General features: G+C 37.6%; 1 protein-coding gene across 2 annotated transcripts in view; it reads right to left on the minus strand.

The window, feature by feature from the left end:
- ARHGAP15 (Rho GTPase activating protein 15) overlaps positions 1–18,713 on the minus strand; it is a 621,121-nt gene that overhangs the window by 253,366 nt on the left and 349,042 nt on the right. For both annotated transcript variants that reach the window (XM_060015714.1, XM_060015716.1), the window contains one exon: positions 981–1,103. In XM_060015714.1, coding sequence (XP_059871697.1) covers positions 981–1,103 — 123 coding nt within the window. The remainder of the gene's footprint in view (positions 1–980; positions 1,104–18,713) is intronic.

Below are 18,713 nucleotides of genomic sequence, written 5' to 3' on the forward strand. Positions count from 1 at the left end.
AGGAAAATAATATACTTGCCTGTGTGATCTAAGTGATGATTTCCAGTGATAGAAATCTACATCACTGGTTTTATCTGTCCATCCATCCTTTCATCTATCTGGTACACTACTGGTCATAACGACAGTAATGAATAATAATGGCATTAATAATAGCAGAGGACATTTCTTGAATAATTATGTTCCAGAAACTCTGTTAAATCCTTTAAATGGATCATCTCATTTATTTGTTTTAGTGGTCCTCTCGGTGGTGGGTATAAGTATACCCATTTAACAGAAGAGGTATCTGAGGCTCAGAGATCATAACTTGTTCAATGTCCATATTAGTGAGTGGTAGAACCAAGGTCTGAATTCCAATTACAGTCTCTTGCCAGAGTGTTTTTTTATTCTGGTGGCTGGGCTGGTCTAGGATATTTTATATACTTTAGATATATTTGCAAAAGTACCTGCTTATTTCAGTTTAGATTGAGTTCTAGGTTCTCCAGCTCTCAAATCTGTAAGTTTTCATGACACTAGTTTATCTTGGACTTTCCTCCTAGCACTTTCTTCCTCGCACTTACTTCAGACTATGACTACATGATCAGACAACTTACAGGACAAATCAAGATTCATCTGAGAATGAAGAGGGCTGCTGTTACTAAGTATTCTGGGACGACAGGTATAACTAGGATTGTCCAGGCATGTGGGGACATGGGATCATTCTGATGGGCTACTAGGATATTTCTTCTCGGCTGCTGGTCCAGAGCCCAGATCCTCTGAGGGCAACACTAGGTGTTTTTTTTCAATGATCCTCTGATACAACCTTTATTTTCTCAGGATTAGTTTTCTGGACAACTATTTTTTCCTCTGTTATAGAGCAGAACATTTAATAAGCAACCTAAAAAGACTAAAATATCTTAATACTCCTTTAGAGCTGAATAACTATGGACACAGAGGCACATTTATTTATCACTGTTACAGTAAAAGTATAAAATGTTCTATACCTTTAATAAGTCCTTTTTCTTGCAGAGTTTTCAGGGAAGGTCTTCGGGTAATAAACTTCTTTAATCTGCTCTTAACTCGGTTTTTGTCGCTTGTATCAGAAGCACTATGATGCAGTCTGAACACTGGAGATTTAAAAAAAAGAGGCTTTCAGTAAATTTTTCCTTTATGATTATTACTTTATGCAAATATGAATAGAAAACAGTAGTTATGGGACAACTACCTGAATTAATAGCTCAGGCCCTTCTGTTTAGACAGGGCATAGGAGTAAAAATTTGTCCATATGAAAATATTAGCTCTGTTGCAACATGCATGTGTAATGAGAATGTGGTTAGCTCCATATTTTCACAATTTATCTCACATTCATTTCCTCATATTTACCACAATAATCTTTATCTGTATAATTCCACCTAACTGTATCCATACACAAAATTGTAGAAAAGTTAATCTAACTTAGAGATAAAAAAGCTCTGGTTGGGCTTCCCTGGTGGCGCAGTGGTTGAGAGTCCGCCTGCCAATGCAGGGGAAACGGGTTCGTGCCCTGGTCTGGGAAGACCCCACATGCCGCGGAGCGGCTGAGCCCGTGAGCCATGGCCGCTGAGCCTGCGCGTCCGGAGCCTGTGCTCCGCAATGGGAGAGGCCACAGCAGTGAGAGGCCCGCATACCGCAAAAAAAAAAAAAAAAAAAAAAAAAAAGCTCTGGTTAATTTCAATTAATTGTGATTATATACTGCCTGTAGGAAATGTAGGCATTTTCAAAGATCCTGCTTGCCCAAATAATTTCATCAATTTTCTTTATCAAGTTAACCCAAAGTGATTTCTTTTTCAGAAAGCAGATATTTCTTACTCTTCTTATGTGTGTGAAATTACCTCTAGGTGAAATTCTGTAACACATATTGCCTCAAACTTTTGCCATGTCTTCATCAGTCCCCCATCCTCAGTTTCCTAGCCTCACTGTTATCTTCAAAGTTAGGTGTGCATCAAATTCATTTCCTAAGCAAATATTTGCTGAATGTCTACTGATTATCACATCCCATGCTAAACGCTGTGAATTCAATGATGAACGTAACACTTAAGGTCTGTACCTTCATTAAGCATGGAGTCTAAATACATTCAAGTTATCTTATTATTAATGACTTTATTAACTAACTTGTTAACAATGATTCTTATCATTAATAATTCCTGAAATGATAGGAATTTATTATCTGTATGACCTGAGATACAGATCGTAAGTGGGTCCTTCACTGTCTTAATCTAATTACTGACGTCATGTGAGGATTTGGGGCACTTAAGGAGGAACATAAAGGTTCTTTTCCTCTCAAATCATATTTTAGAATAAGCCAATCATTCAGTTGGGTTAATAATAATATGACTAAAATGTACTGACACCGTAATTTATGCTTGATATTCTCCTAAGCACCTAACATGATTTAACCTAATTCTACTGCAATGTAAGCTACATGTAGGCAGGGATTTTCATCTACTTTTACAAATGTTGTTCACTAATGTGTCCCTAATACCTCAAACACTGTTTAGAATTAGTAAGTGTTTAGTCAATATCTGTTGAATCAAATCTCAAATGACCTTTTGAAGTATATATAAACTAATTCATCCATTTTAGAGATGAAGAAGCTAAGTCAGAGAGTCAAGCTAAGTAACTTGTCCAAGGTCCAGTTTGGATATGGGACCAGTCTCATAGGATTTTTATCTGGTATTCTAATGTATTGGAGTATTGGTGAAAGAATGGAAGGGGAAGGAAAACAGAAATATCAGGAGCTCACGTAGTCATTTCAAGTAGAATGGTTTTAATCAACTAAAATTTTTTAAGTAGCTATTGGGTGCAAAACACTTTACTAAGTTACAGCTGTAGGGGAGCTTCACTTGAGTCATTCTATCCTCTCCTGAGGAACTCAGAAGAGAAAAGAGAGAGACTTAGGAGGGAGCTGCAGCTGGAAGAAAATAAATTGCCTGAATTAGAGGATCTGAAGTCAAATTTTCCCAGTGGGGTCTCCAAGGAACCCGCAAAAGTGCCTAAGGGAGAGTGTATGCTTTAAAAATTCTGCCAGGCCTAGAGTGTGAGAAGCTTTCTTATAACTGGTCAAATAAGGACATTTTTGCAACCTCCTTCCTCTAGCTTTGACCACAAAGTAGTTATAAACTTGCGTTAGCAAAATGGGGAGTTGGAGTGAAGTGTTAGGCTAAGGAAAAGAAGAGGAAGACATCCTGCCCCCCTCCTAGCTAAGTGTAGAGTGGAGTTTTAATTTTAACTTAAGTTCAAAATTTTGATTATCACATGGGGTTATACACTATTAAATACTGAGTTGAGACAGTACTTGCTACTTATAAGACCATAATATCTTCTATTACCTCAAAGTAAGGTTCTCAATCTTAGTACTATTGATATTCTAGGCCCAAAAATTCTTTTTTGCAGGGAGTTGCTCTGTACAGGATAAGGATGTTGAGAAGCCTCCCTGGCCTCTACCCACAATACGTCAGTAGTACACTCTCCTCAGGTGTGACAATCAAAAATGTCTCCAGACATTGCTAACTGTCTTCTGGGGTGAGAGGGGGGAAAAGTGCTCCCTGCTGAGAATCATTCCCTTAAACTGAAGGGACAAGTTATAGGACCTGCTTCAGTTCTTGTTTATTGGTGGTGGAAGGGCTACTCCCACGCTGACAAAATGTAAAGCAACAGTGAAAAGCAAAAAAAAAAAAAAAAAACCCTATTATTTTAATAATATATCTCTCTATAAGTAGCATGTATATAAAAATATATATGTAAAACATACATATCTGATCTATCATCTATCTATTGTCTATCTATCTGCTATCTGTTAATTAAATGAGCTGTTTATACAAGTACAACCACTCTCATGTGAGTGTGGTCAATGGGTCTATCACTTGAAAAGGTTGGGAAGCACTGCTGTAGACCAGAGCGTCCCAACTATTATACCTGACAGGATGGTTATATAGAGTGAGATTTACGGATGCCCTCAGCACTCTGTGTAATTGAGCAGGACCAAGGCAACCTGAGCCCCTGGGAAATTGTTGTTGGCTATGAGCAGTCTTATTTATTTGTTCCAGTGGGCTATGCAAATATTATCATTTTTTTTGTGCATTTGAACATAAAATGGTTTGAGGAGCACTGCTTTAGACCTGTGTTGTCCAATATGGTAGCCACTAGTCACTCAGGGCTATTGAGTACTTGAAATGCAGCTTGTGCCGTAGGTTGAAATAATAATGTTTTGGATATTTTTGTTAAAAAATATATTGTTAAAATTAATATATTATTAAAACTTGTTACTTTAAAAAATGTGGCTATGAGAAGATTTTAAATTACACACATAGCTCAGATATTTTTGGACAGTGCTGCTAGGTGATACACGCACACAGACACACAGACACACACACACACACACACACACATTGACCACCTACTGAATACATGGCAGTGCTGGATTTAACTGTTGTGGATAGAAATGCATACGGTCTATGTAGTAATAATACATCATGATAAGGAGTTTGAAGTATAAGAGACTAAGGGTTCTTAGAGGAGGAACAGACCTCAGGTCATTTTGGAGAAATAGCAAGTGCCTTGAAAACCCATGCAAGCCATAGTTGCTTTTACAGGACCATGAATGTCAGGCATTAACTGATTCAAAACTGTATGATTGGATGAGTCATTCTGAGTGTCTTAATATACTGTGCTTATATGCTATCCTATCAACTTTCATCTGGGTCCAGTCATATATAATGTGCTCCAATTGATAGCTGTATCAAAGCCCCATGGCTCTGGGTTCTAGTACTGGGAGCTAAAGGAACACTTATCCTTCAGGAAGAATCTACCTCAGTAATTCTGGTCTCAAGTCTGTCTGCCTTTGAAATGATATGGAATAATCAATCTAAATTTTCACAGGTTACCATTTTCTATGTCTAGTCTCACCTCAAAATCTTGTCATTTTCCATGATAGAATGTCAAGAAATTAAGGGCCAAAAGAGGTATTTTTTTGGCCAGTTAGGGACTAGTAAATATGATATGATTAAAAAGTACTTTTTAAATTAAAATACATACATGTGGCATAAATGTGAGATTATGGAAGTAATTATATAGTGTATATATATATATTGTTTTCAATACCAACTTCTGCCTCCACATGTGAGAAATGTATGTAAGGTACACTGGTTTTTCAAGAAAAATGAAAGTGTATTTTAAAATGTTTTAGCTTGTTTCTTTCTCATACATTCTGAGAAACTAGCAGAGTCTTGAATATAATTACACAGTTTTTAACATAGCCAAACTATCCGAAGTTGCCTCTAATGATGACTTTCCTGGAGACAGACTAGAGTGTCAACTTCCATTTCCTGATGCCATAAATAATCGTCCTCAGATGACAAGTCAAATTGCCAGGCCTTTGCCATCATTCATTCTGCTCACTTTGTTCTAAGAAGAGATCCGCAGAAGTTAAAGTCAATAGATGACTATAATATATGGCATAATTTTTATTAACCAAATAACTTGAAAGTGCTGTAAATACAAACTAAAAATGTAAAAAGCACATGGTTATAAAGCAAAGTCCATCACTGGACCCCTGTAAACAGCAATAAAACTCTTTGAATATTGTGGTTTACAAATCTGATTTTAACAGCCAAACTTATAAAACAGTTTACGCTTTTCTGTTGTCAAGGGAGAAAAACTTGCCAAATTGTTCATTTTAAGTAAATACAACATAACCAATTAAGGAAAGCAAAATTTAAACACATGCCTATGGTAATCAGGACATAGTTTGCTTCTGATTTCACTACTGATTTTAACAGAACAGTGTTCCTTCCACTTTCCCACAGCACCCAAGTGACCCCACACATACTTTTAGAAACTTGTAATCACACAGTGCAAATAAAAGGACACTTTACTGGAAAATACACAGTGTGGTACAATAATCCATCATTTATGAAAAATAGAATTCAGCCTTTCCTCTTTCCTCAGAGATTCAACTACTTTTTGAGAGTGAAGCTTACTGCAATTTAAAGATTTATGTTAAGCCAATGAGCAGTTTTTTTCCGTTCCCATTTAAACTTTTTATTCAAAAATGAAAAGAGACTGAAGAGATAGCGGTTTAAATTCCAAAGCATTTAATCTGATTTACAGAGGAATCACTCCTAATTCTACATATTTTCACCTCCACGAAAAGTTAACTTGAATTGGATTAGCTTTCCAGGTATTCTAGAATTTACTTTTATTTCCTTTATGCTTTCTCTTTTTTTTTTCCACTGATGGGTGATCTTTTCTTTCAAGCCCAAACAAATAGACTATTTTTCAAAGCGTAAGAATTTTGAATAACAATATGCAGTTTAAGTCTCCACACTCATAGGCCAAAGGCATTAGCTTTAAGCACCATTCTTAACCAGTGGAGAGATTTAATTGGTGTTAAAGCTGCTCACACCAGACAAGAGTTAGGATCCTGGGCTTTTCAAGATGATCTTCAATAAATATCATTACATATGAGAATAAGGCATTAGCCCAACACAAGTTTTATACCTGACACAGCCATTATGGTGTTAAAACCACCTCTAGAGGTAGGAATGCTTATTGTAAAGGATGCCCTTTGTATATTTATTTCCCAACTTTAGTAATGGGAGGAGGAAGCAACACAATTTAGATGATGAATATCCACTACCATTCTATTAAGGGATGGGAACCACAAAAGAAAAACCTTCAAATCTTCCAGAATCCAACGGTTTGGATAATATGATCCAGAACTGTGCATCTGCCAGAATTTTTCTTGCTATGGACCTTATTTTGAAATATCCCCTTTTCCTGCCAAACTGCTGTTCTCGCGGTATTCCCATGTTACAATTACATGTTGTTAATATTATTATTTTTCTTAAATTTGGAAATGCTGGGAGAGCTAACATTTCAGAAATGTTGCTAAAGGAAAGCAGAGTCATTACCCTTCAGAAATGCTATTACAAACAAATTTCTAGGCTACTTGTTGTCACTTTTTTGATGGGGTTTTACATAGGGATCAACATCAGGTGTAGATAGATAGTTGTATTAGCAGCTAAGAGCTCCCAACACAGAGTCTGGTAGGATGTTCAGAGCAAAACTGGTGGCAGTTGCTTAGTGCACTCATCTTACCGCACTGCAGTGTTTGGAGAGGGAAATCCAGAAAGAAATGACAAAATAGGGTTATAGCAGGCTCTTCATCCCCAGAGATTCGAAAACACTTCTCAAACCATCACACGGATTACATAACAAAGTGCTGATTGTCTCCTTTCATATTTTCCAATATGACCTTCTCGTATTTGGAATTACCCTGTTGTACCACTTTCTAAATTACTAAAACAAGAGCACCTTACCCGAAGTAGAGAAATAAAGTTTATTAAATTTCTTGCCAGTCTCCTGCCTGATTCCTTTACAGGGCATATCTGCTTGCGCTCATTCATTAGGCTGTAATAAATACTGCTTTGCTCTCTCCAGAGTGTGGTTTTAGAGCTCAAAAACTTTGCACATAACTCCATGTCAGAGTGGGCAGAAAGGGTAAGTCTGGACTTAATGTACTGAAATGTACTGTTGGTCATTTAATCTCTCTTTTTTTTTCACATGCTCAGTGTAAACAGAAGTCATAATTTCAATCCCCTGAGGAGCTAAGTTATTGAAACTTTAAGTGACTTACTTGAAACACAAATCATGATTAAATCTGGAAATAATTGGAAGAGGGAATGCAGGGCGTTTTAACAGCAGTGCTTTATTTTAACCACTTAATTCCCACTTAGACATTGTAGAAATATAAAATAAATAATCAGTTGGAAACAGAAGGGTATGAAAACGTTCTCTTGCCAATGATTCATAGCTATGCTATCTACTCATTTAAAGAGGAGTGAGAATTCATGCAATGAAATATGTTTACTTTTAGGCTAAATCATCTAGTTTAAATAGACAAATCTACTCACATTTTTACATTTTCAGTGTCAATAAAGAGCTGGCAGTTTACTGTCATGGCCCCTGTAACTCAGCCATATGGAAATGCCATTAACTGCTTTTTCCAGTAATGTATAAATTCTTTAGTGTCTTTTCATGTATTGACCTAATATTTTAATTTTGCTCATGATGTATCTTTGATGTGTCTGTGTTGATAATGCATTTCTATAATGTGAGTCAGGGTATTATATTTAAACTCTTTTTACAGTGTTTAGCATAGCACTGAGTTACTTAAAGAATAACTTTCAGGACGGTTATGATGATGATGATGACAACTTCAAAACTGTACTGCAAATATTGAGTAATTTCATCACAAATATAATTTTCTTTCAATTGTTAGTCTATCTGGTTTCTTTCTATAAGCCAGAGTTGCAAAAGATTTTGGCATCAAAGGTTATGGAAATACTACATATTCACAAAAAAAGGAAAGAAGAAAAAAAGAGAATACACCTAAATAGCAAAAACCTATGGTGTACGTAGAGACATATGATGATATTTCTTCCTGAAACAGAATCAGATACAGATACAGTATAAGATGTAAAGATTCCGATCATCAAGACATCTTCTATTGACTAGATATTTTATCTTGGCTTCTTACAACTTAATGTAGTGTTGGTAAAACTTTGTCACTTGAGAGCTATTTCAAAACTTTGATAAATTTGCTAATAGAGTAAGGGGTTACTGAGCTAAGGCAGTAACTGATTTTGAAAGTAAAATTACTAAGGAGAAAAAAGAAAGAAAGAAAAAAATAACATACGGCACCAATCCAGACAAAGGGCACCATGAAGTAGAAACATGTTTTCCATGAGGAAAGGCTGCATATTAAATACAGGGATGGGTTCTCTCGTAGTGATAGAAAACAGGCCATGGCCAAATCAAATGAGAAGAGCCTTACAGATGAATGTGAACATCAGTCCACAAACAGAGAACAAAATAAAGAAAAAACAAAACAATAGGATTGTAGGCATGGCAATTCCCCCCATAGAGGTAGAAGCAAGACAAAATTCTAGGAAATTAACACTTAGATTTCTATGGAAAAAAAAAGTCAAGTTGGAGAAAGAAATAATATTCATATTTTAGAGCACCAGCCAATTTCCATGCTTACTTTACATACTGACTCATGCTTAGCAGTATTTGCATTGGGTGGGTGGTATTAAAATCTTCTCTCCATACAGACATAAATAGAGCTATCACTATGTATTTTGTGCACGTGTATGTATTTGTACCTTTGTGAAAATGTGTGTACAGATACTGTATTCTCAGCAGGCATAGGGGGGAGAAATATATAACAACTCTGAAGCTTTTTCTTTAATCTCTAAACTCTTGGCCCTATGTGTGATCAAGAATATTTTACAGTGTATCCTTAATTTTTCAAACATAAAATTTGAAACAGGACAGGAAAATATATAGTCAAAAAAATCAATATTTAAGAGGAAGTGGTGGAATAAATTGTTTATTTAGATTGTGAGAAAAGTTAAATAAATATATATATTTAACTTTTCTCACAATCTAAATATTATAATTATATAATCATCTACATAATTACATATAATAATCTATATAGTACTGATTCTTTTAAAGCAGTCTCAATTTCCATTTTGACCAGTCAATCTGATCATCTTAAAATCACATGTATTATTAATAATGACTAATGTTTGTAGAGTACTACCAGTGTGACAAGGAACTGTACTAAGAACGTCATATCTCATGATTATTCAATGTGGTAGGTTCTCTTATTGCTGTCTACTCTGCAGATTAGGAATCTGAGGTTCAGAGAGCTTAAGCCAAGTAGCCAATAGTGGCCGAGCCAGAAATCAAATGCAGGGCTGTTTGATTTGGAGCCCCTGGGCATGCCTAACCGGCCCCACTGCCTGCCTCTCTATCTGTTTGGCAATGCTGTCAAAGTTCTAAGGACATGGAGAGATGGCAGTAGCCTCCCACTGTGGTCAACTGCTTCCGACCTAAGGTCTTAAATCATCTGCTTCAGGTGAACTGCTGACAAAATTACTCTAGGTGCTGTGTGTCACTGTAGACCTAAAAGGGAAAATGAGTTGCTTTAGGCGAGATTAGTGAATCACAGGACAGCCACAGTGTTGACAGCTGAATACTCTCTGGATTGTCAGTCAGAACAGCTGAAGATGGCTTCTGGGCTGCACAGAGCCATAACCATCATAAACACAAATTGAGCTCTTCAGCTACTGGGCAGAAGGTGAATACAAGGATCTCTCACCATGCTCCAGGTGGCTGAATGTAGCAAGACAAGAATGAATATAGAAATAGAGCTATTGGGGCTTCCTTTTAAGCCAAAATGCCTAGTGACCTAGTCGGTTCTCTCAATTTCTTAGTCCTTGTTCTTGATTCCTGTCATCATGCAATCTTTTTTCAAAAACAGATGATGCACCCTTAGCCCACAATACATTCACAATACATTCAAAGCACATACATTCATGTCTACAGATTCCTTAGTTCTTCTCTCAGCCCAACCAGGAATCTCATTCTTCTCTATATCCAGCCACAGAGTCTGCTTGTATTATTCCTAGTTGCTTCATAGGAGTAAGTTCAGGGACAGCATTTAAGGGGAAGGCAGATAAGAACCACTAATATGTGGCCTCCTTCTAACAGCTAATGCTGTTCCTTTTCAAAAATGTGTGTTCCGTTCTCTCTCATGCATTTTTTTCTCTCTTTTGAATACTACCAGTTTTGGATTTTGAATTTCAACTCTGATACTTAACAGTGGTAAGATCTTATTTAAGCAGTATAAGTTCTTTTTGCCTCTATTTTCTCATCTGTTAAATGGCACTGACAATATCCCTACCAAGGATTGTTATAGCAGGTAAATACCCCGATATATGCAAAACACCAGCACAATATCTAGGGTATAGTAAGCATCCAATAAAAACTAACAATTGTTATGAACTGTGAGGTTATGAGAGTTACCCCGTATCACAATCATGGTTGTAATAATCAGTAAGTAAACAGATCAGGTGGTATGAAAAGTGCACTCTTCACCTTCCATCCCAGTGCCTCTCATTTTATCAGCATATACTTGGTCATTTATTATGTATCTGGTATTATTAGATTATGCCTTTAGCTGTTGCATACATTAAGTTTATATTAATTTATATGATTAATATATATTAATACATACCCATTTTAATTGATGGCTGTTCGGCTCTCAGTTAAAAAAAAAAAAACTTGTATACAACCCCAAGAGTTTATCTGTGATTAATTTCTGCCAGGTAGAGTGTATTTCAAGACTTTGAACATGCCTTGAAATCATTGGGTTTTGAAGAACTATCCATTAAAGACTTTCTGAACTGTGACAATGGATATTGACAGTGCTTGTCAGACTAAACCACTATTGATTGGCTCACATCATGTGTATAGCAAAACCAATTTCTTTCAAGTGCTTCTTCCTAACTGAAATACATTATTGCAGCCTTCCTCTCTGTTTATTTTAACACCAAAGCTCATCGCATGTAACACATCCAGCAAAAAGGTTTCACAATGAACAAAGCAGCAAACTGCAGCAAAGAGGGAAGGGAAGGCACTTAGCAATCCAAACGCTCTTGTACTGTAAGTTGCTATCCCTTTGGAAAATGTCAATCTCTTGCAGAGTCTTGTTTTTATTTTAGAATCCTCTTGAATATGGAAAGATCATGGACTAACAGAGCTTTGCTATTGTTTAATGATCCTGTGACTCTCACGGTTTCTACCCCTGAATGAAACTATTTTAAGTATTGTGTGTATGTTTCAGTTGTGGGAAAGAGTTTATGTTGGGTCATTGCTCCCCTGTCCACAAACATACACAGCTCTACACACACACACACACACACACCAGGGATGTGACTTTTCCCAAGTCTTAGAATGTTTTCTCCCATGAGTGACTCAGGCCAACTTTGGCCATATGCTACACATTGTACAGTTTCATTACTAATTTGAATTTGCATTGTGCCTTTCTTCCCAAGAGGGCACATTTCTTACTGAAACAACACTCTTACATAACAAAGAACAGTTCTCATAATACCCTCATGAGTGGGAAGAATTCCAGATTTATTTTTTTATTTGAAAATATTATTAAACAAAATCTAAAAGCATACCTTCCCCAAGTACTGACTGATCATATCTCATGCTTCCTGCAGTGTACGAGGAGCATTCCAGGGCCTAAAGAACCTTCAGTCTTAGTTTTCACCCTCTACAAAGCTCAGAGTTTACTGTATGCAAATGCCTGGGGAAAGCAGGGTATTCCTCGATCTTGGGATAATTCTCAGAATATTCCTAAAATTGTCAACCCTCTAAAAAAGTGATCCTTAGAACTCACGAGTTACTCTGATGATAAAACAGGGAAGACTTGGTTAAGTCTACAAATACTTTAATTAAATCTGCTGTGGTGCTGTCAGCTTCTTCCCCAGTCTAAGCATGCCTGGAAATTTAAAGGAAAAAATTTGCTTAGAATGCTGGCAAATGCTACACAAGCAAACTGTATCATTGTGCAAATCCCCTCCTTAAGTGACAGAGTTCCAAGTTTACTTGAACATTCGAGACTAGGATTTCTCCCAAGAAAAGGGTCCCATTGAGCCTTGCTTCCTGCTCGTCCATGCTATGGCCCCGCAGAATGGCCTCACTGAGCCCCCTGGACCATGTCCTTCCTCTGGCTTGGCCCCTTGGCCACGGCCTTCTCAACCCTCACATTCCCTAGCTCTGAGACAGGCTCCTGGCCTTGGGCCCATTCTCTTGGCACTCTCTGCAGGGGTCACTCTGTCCTGAAGAACGGCTGGTTGTCAGCGTGGCAGCCTCCTGTGCCTTTTTCAGGACATCGGAGATCAGGGAACGTCAGGCCAGAGTCAGTTAGTCTCTCACAAAATAGTTTTGCTGGGATAGGACCCTCTAGTAGAGGCATCGTTTTGATGTAAGCTTCAAGCTATTTGCTCCAAAATGTGCTTGTAAACCACTGAGACCCTCCCCCACAGGAAGGGTATTGAAAATGCAAAGGGTGGGCTGAGCAGAACTGAGGACACAGTATGCAGTCTACAGCTAAGTGATCCGGGATAGTGGAGCGGTTTGTCCTCACAAATGCTGACAGACAGCTGCAATTTGCAGCTGGCAGTGAGTTTATGCTTGCTAAACAAAGATCTAGCTGGAGCCGGTGAATACTTGGCTCCATTGCAATAATCATAATTCATAACATACATTGCTAAAGAAGGAGAAAAAACTAGGAAAAGACCCAGAAAGAACCATATCATTGTGACACTTGAAGCGGTCAGGATATACGCTGTTTTATTTGTTGTCTATTTGGAGTCTACGTGCGGTCCTTTATGGAGACGATGGTCCCCAGGTCTGTGACAAATGAAACTGCTTTCTGCTTTCCAGTCACACCTTCAGATTAACTCTTCTTTCCATTAAAAAATAGTGATAGGAGATTTACTTTCTGCCAAAATCCAATTATTATCCCGAATATTTTATTTCTTTTCCTAGATGAGTTAATTGTAATCAAGTTGCCAAGCTTTTCCTTGTTTTTGACCATCAGATAACCCCATTCTTGGGGGCAGTTCATGTTGGAGTCACGGAAACATGAAATATTAAATCTGGAATGAACTTGAGGGAACCTAAAATAAATGCTCCTTACTTTCTTAAAAAATAAATTTATTTATTTATTTATTTTTGGCCGCGTTGGGTCTTCGTTGCTGTGCATGGGCTTTTCTCTAGTTGCGGCGAGCAGGGGCTACTCCTCGTGGTGCGCGGGCTTCTCACTGCAGTGGCTTCTCTTGTTACAGAGCATGGGCTCTAGGTGCACAGGCTTCAGTAGTCGTGGCACGCGGGCTCAGTAGTTGTGGCTTGCGGCCTCTAGAGCGCAGGTTCAGTAGTTGTGGCGCATGGGCTTAGTTGCCCTGCAGCATGTGGGGTCTTCCCGGACCAGGGCTCGAACCCATGTCCCCTGCATTGGCAGAAGGATTCTTAACCACTGCGCCACCAGGGAAGCTCAAATGCCCCTTACTTCTGAGATGAGGAAAAAGACACCCAAATTGTTTAAGTCACTTGCCTTAGGCCACAGAGTAAGAAGCAGGGTAAAGATTCTCTCCAAAGTCTCAAGCACCATCTCTGGGTTTCTGTCAGCACATTTTTTATGTCTCACTAATCCCAGATTTAACTTTATTGGAAAAACTGTTCTAAATCCAGAAGAATGTTCTACAGGAGCCAGGTCTGTTGCTCTAGGCACCCACTACTAGCCCAAATCTTTCAGTGATCAGGTATTTTAGATTTGAATCTTAATGCAGTCATTGCCATCAATTAATTTCATTTTATTGTACATATTTGGAAAAAGAGTTTTGAATAGAATATGGATATATATATATATTTTTATAAATTTTTTAATTTTATTTAATTTTGGCTGCATTGGGTCTTCGTTGCCGCGCATGGGCTTTCTCTAGTTGCAGTGAGCGAGGGCTACTCTTCGTTGAGGTGCGCGGGCTTCTCACTGCGGTGGCTTCTCTTGTTGCAGAGCACAGGCTCTAGGCATGCGGGCTCCAGTATTTGTGGCACACAGGCTCAGTAGTTGTGGCACACAGGCTCAGTAGTTGTGGCTCGCGGGCTCTAGAGCGCAGGCTCAATAGTTATGGCACGTGAGCTTAGTTGCTCTGCGGCATGTGGGATCTTCCCTGACCAGGGCTCGAACCCATGTCCCCTGCACTGGCAGGTGGATTCTTAACCACTGTGCCACCAGGGAAGCCCTGGAAATATATTTAAGTTCATATGCATAATTATGCATACGAATATGAAAAATACATGCCCCAAGGGGGGAAATTACAGTAGCCTTGCTTTTGACATGTAGCAATGCTGTGTTTGCTATTATACTTTTCTTTAACTTTTGGTAACCTGAAATCTGTAATAGATTATTATTATTTAGGGTTCTGACCCTTCTCATTCCCTGTGGGGAGAAGATCCTGTTGCCAATTGCCAGGACACTCCTCCAGACACAGATGTCACTGAGGAGAGTCCTCTGCTGGATATCCCCTCCATGTGTTTCAGCCTAAGCTAAGAGGGAAAAAAGAGGATTGAGCTAGGAATGGGAACATGCATTTCACCAAGTTCCAACCCCTCTGAAATTCGAACTTTTGGACTATTGAACAGGCTGAGATCTTGATTTTCTTCAAGCTTGTTTATTTTCGACAAAATAGAAATTCTGGTCTTGGGGAAAAAAAATGTCTTTGGGTTTTAAAGGTCTCTGAAAGCTTCTTGAGACATTAAGTATCTCTTGTATAAAAAATAATACAGTGATGATTTAAGACCAGAGAAACTGGAAGTGCGTGGATTAAATGACCTTTAAAATACACATAGGTTTAAAATCAAAAGGAAAATGCACTTAGCAAAAAAGCATTTGGCATTTACTTCTAAAACATGGTTGGAAACATTAAGCAAACTCAAAATGAGGCAACGCACACACATCCTTATTTTGACTTAAAGATCTACTTTAAATAACACAACAGATGTGGTCATCAGCATCTGTTCCAACAGGGACACAGTGAATGGTGAGAAAGACGCGGTCAGACTTGATAATAACAATAACTACTGTCATTGTTATCCCTTAATCCTTCAAACTGTCAAAGCACAACCAAGAGTAAAAGGGAAATATTCTAGCAGGATCTGACTCCCTCCCCATTTGTGTCAAGCAGTTCAGTTAGGAAATTTCTATCAGGAAATATTCCCTTAAATTAACCACTGGAAAGCAAGATTAGCTATTTTTCACTCTGTGGCACACACAAAAAAAGGAAAAAAACACCTGTGGACTTCAGTCTGAAAACGCGCCTGACAACAAAAACAGGTGTTGGCTTATGTAATGGCTCAAGAAAGCAGAGGAGAACAGAGTCGTGAGTCAAAGGTGGGGCCTTGCAAAGGAAAACTGAACTTAATTGCTCCACTGTGAGGGAATGGCCAAGAATTATGTGCTCTTGGTCACATAATAGTTTGGCAAAAATACTTCTTTTGCCAGTTTTGTGCCCACATGAAATAAACTGCTGTTGGAATACATGTGGAAGTCAAAGATGAGGGTGGGCTAAGGCAGATCTTCACATAGCACTTTGGAATTTAAGGGTGTTCCCTATACACTAATCAAGGCTGACACAGAGTCAGTAGTCAGTTAAAAAAATGTTTAATAATTGAATACTCTCTGACCAAGATGTATGGTGGAAAGCACATAGGCATTTGGGCTAAGAGACCTGATCTTGACTCCCAGATCCACCACTTAGGAAGTATGTGACTTGGCTTCCCTGAATCTCAATTTCCTTATCTGTATAATAGGGATAGAAAAGCTCCAATGCAATGTTGTAAGGATTAAATGTTATGATGTAAAATATCACAAGGCTTTGTATGAACACAAATATATTACTATCTTTATGCTTTTCCTCCACTTTCTTCCACATCTTCATCATTCTCACCATCATTACCATAAATTACAGCTTGCACTAGACTCTGTAAAGTGAATTAAACAGAGATGGTCCTTGGACCTTTGGGAGCTAACAATTAAAAATTACAACACTGATGTGTCTAAACAGAAAGTAGATATGGATAATTTAAGAAATTTGGAGTAAGTGTATAAAAATTAAGTTAAGCTTATATTAATATTAGCTGTCAGTAAAGAGATATGTCTATATGGCATAGGAAGAGCCCTAGGAATTGCTGGTTGAGACAGAGTATACCTTCTCACACTTTTAACACACTGTATACCAAATTCTCCACCTGCATGAATGTTTATTTATTGCAGCTTTGATGGCAATAAGTGTCCTGGCGGTATAAACCCTCCCACATGAATGCATGATGTGAGTTACCACAACAACTTCTGCTAATAATAATAATTAAAAAAATAATAAAGTATTTTATTTATACTTTAAGACTGAAATCTTGCGTCAACCCAAATAGAAATGGCAGAAATTTTTCTTTGATAAATATGGTAGCAGCATTGTCTTATATAATGGTACTTCTTATCAGAATTGTGTCAGAAGTACATCTCATGCAGCCTTACAGTACACAGATAAGTAATTTAATAATGACAGCTAAAACATATTTTATATATTAAAAAAATTTTAAAGACCCTTAACACTTGATTAATAGCGGATGGAATATCAGTTTGGGGGAGAATCTGAAGATCTGAGGAGCTGAATTGTTTGTGCGGTGGGGAGTGAGGGAATGGGTTAGTAGTCAGAAGACTCTTTGCTGTTGTACTTCATAGGGGTCATATTCACAATTTTCAAGCAAGATCAGCTCTGACCAGTAGAGTAAAAGAAAACTTCTCAGGATTAGTGTCTTTCTGGTAAGCTTCCATACCCCCAGATGGAGTTGATCGCTTATAGTTACTTGTCAGTCACTACTTTTACTTTAGATACATTGACCTTCATTTTCTCTCCTGAGCACATCCCACCTCAGGGTCTCTGCACATGCTGCTTCCTCTGACCCAGAACTTTTTTTGGATATTTGCATAGCTACTTTCCTTACTTCTTTCAGATCTTCCCCTAAACATCACCTCTCATAGGTTTTCCCTCTCTATTTAAAATTGCAAGCCTTCCCCACTTAGGTGCTATCTCCCTTCCTTGGTTTATTTGTTTGTTTGTTTATTTAAGTTTTTAAACTTCACTGTCTCACTAATATATATTTTACTTCCTTTTAACATCTATTTTTCCCCCAATAGAATGTTAGCTCCAGGAGAGCAGGATTTTTGCCTATGTTTCATTGTATTTTATTTTACTGATTTTTTAAGAGACTCTAATCCCAGTACCCAGAACAGTGCTGAGTGAATGATAAGTGCTTAGTATATATTTGTTGACTGAATAGAAGAATACTCTGATTTTTTTTCTAGAAAACTGAAAGTTCTAGTTTCTTTTATTCAGCATTTTTAACACATGAATAAAACCCTATGTTCTTAGAAAGTAAACCTTCACCTAATGTTTTATGAAGAAAGGAAATTATGATTGGTTATTATCATTGAATGACAGTCTGAGTTTATATCCACAACAGGTCTGAGAAAAGAAACAGATCCTGGCCCTCAGGCCCTTTTCTTCAAACCTTGAACATCTAGAAAGAGTTGTGGTATTCTTTCCTTATTTACCTATTCACAGATATGAGTGAAAAATTATGTTGCTATCCTTATTATCTTACTTAAATAAGAAAAATAGAATTCATATTAAAAACATTAAATATCTTTTAAGGACACATACATTCAAGGATATATTAAAATTATTCTATATGGTATTTATCCGGAGGAAGGTGAATGAGAGATAAAGAAGAAAATTGTAAAGCTAGAGAGTTGCATGGCTAATGATAATAGGATGACAAGGATGATGAGGATGATAAAACTCAATTCTCTGTATCAATTAAGCAGACAGAGAGAGAGAGAGAGAGAGAGAGAGAGAGAAAGAGAGAGGCTGAGTTTCCTCAAGGGGCTGATTCTGGTCTCTCATGTGGCTGAGATTGCAGACCTCCTAGACCAGCATTCTTCACATATGTAATTATAAATATGCTAGTAGTCACATTAAAAAAGAAAAAGCAGACATTAATTTTAATAATTTGTATATTTTATTTAACCTAATCTATCCAAAGTATTGTCATTTCTCCATGTAATCAAAATAGACATTATTAGTGAGATATTTTATATTCTTTGTCTTGTACTAAGTCTTTGAAATCTGGTGTGTACGTCACACCTACAGCCAGCACGTCTCAATTCAGACTAGCCCCATTTTAAATGTCCAATAAACACTTGTGGCTAGTGG

Source organism: Delphinus delphis, chromosome 7 (assembly GCF_949987515.2).
Source record: "Delphinus delphis chromosome 7, mDelDel1.2, whole genome shotgun sequence".
Lineage (NCBI taxonomy): Eukaryota > Metazoa > Chordata > Mammalia > Artiodactyla > Delphinidae > Delphinus > Delphinus delphis.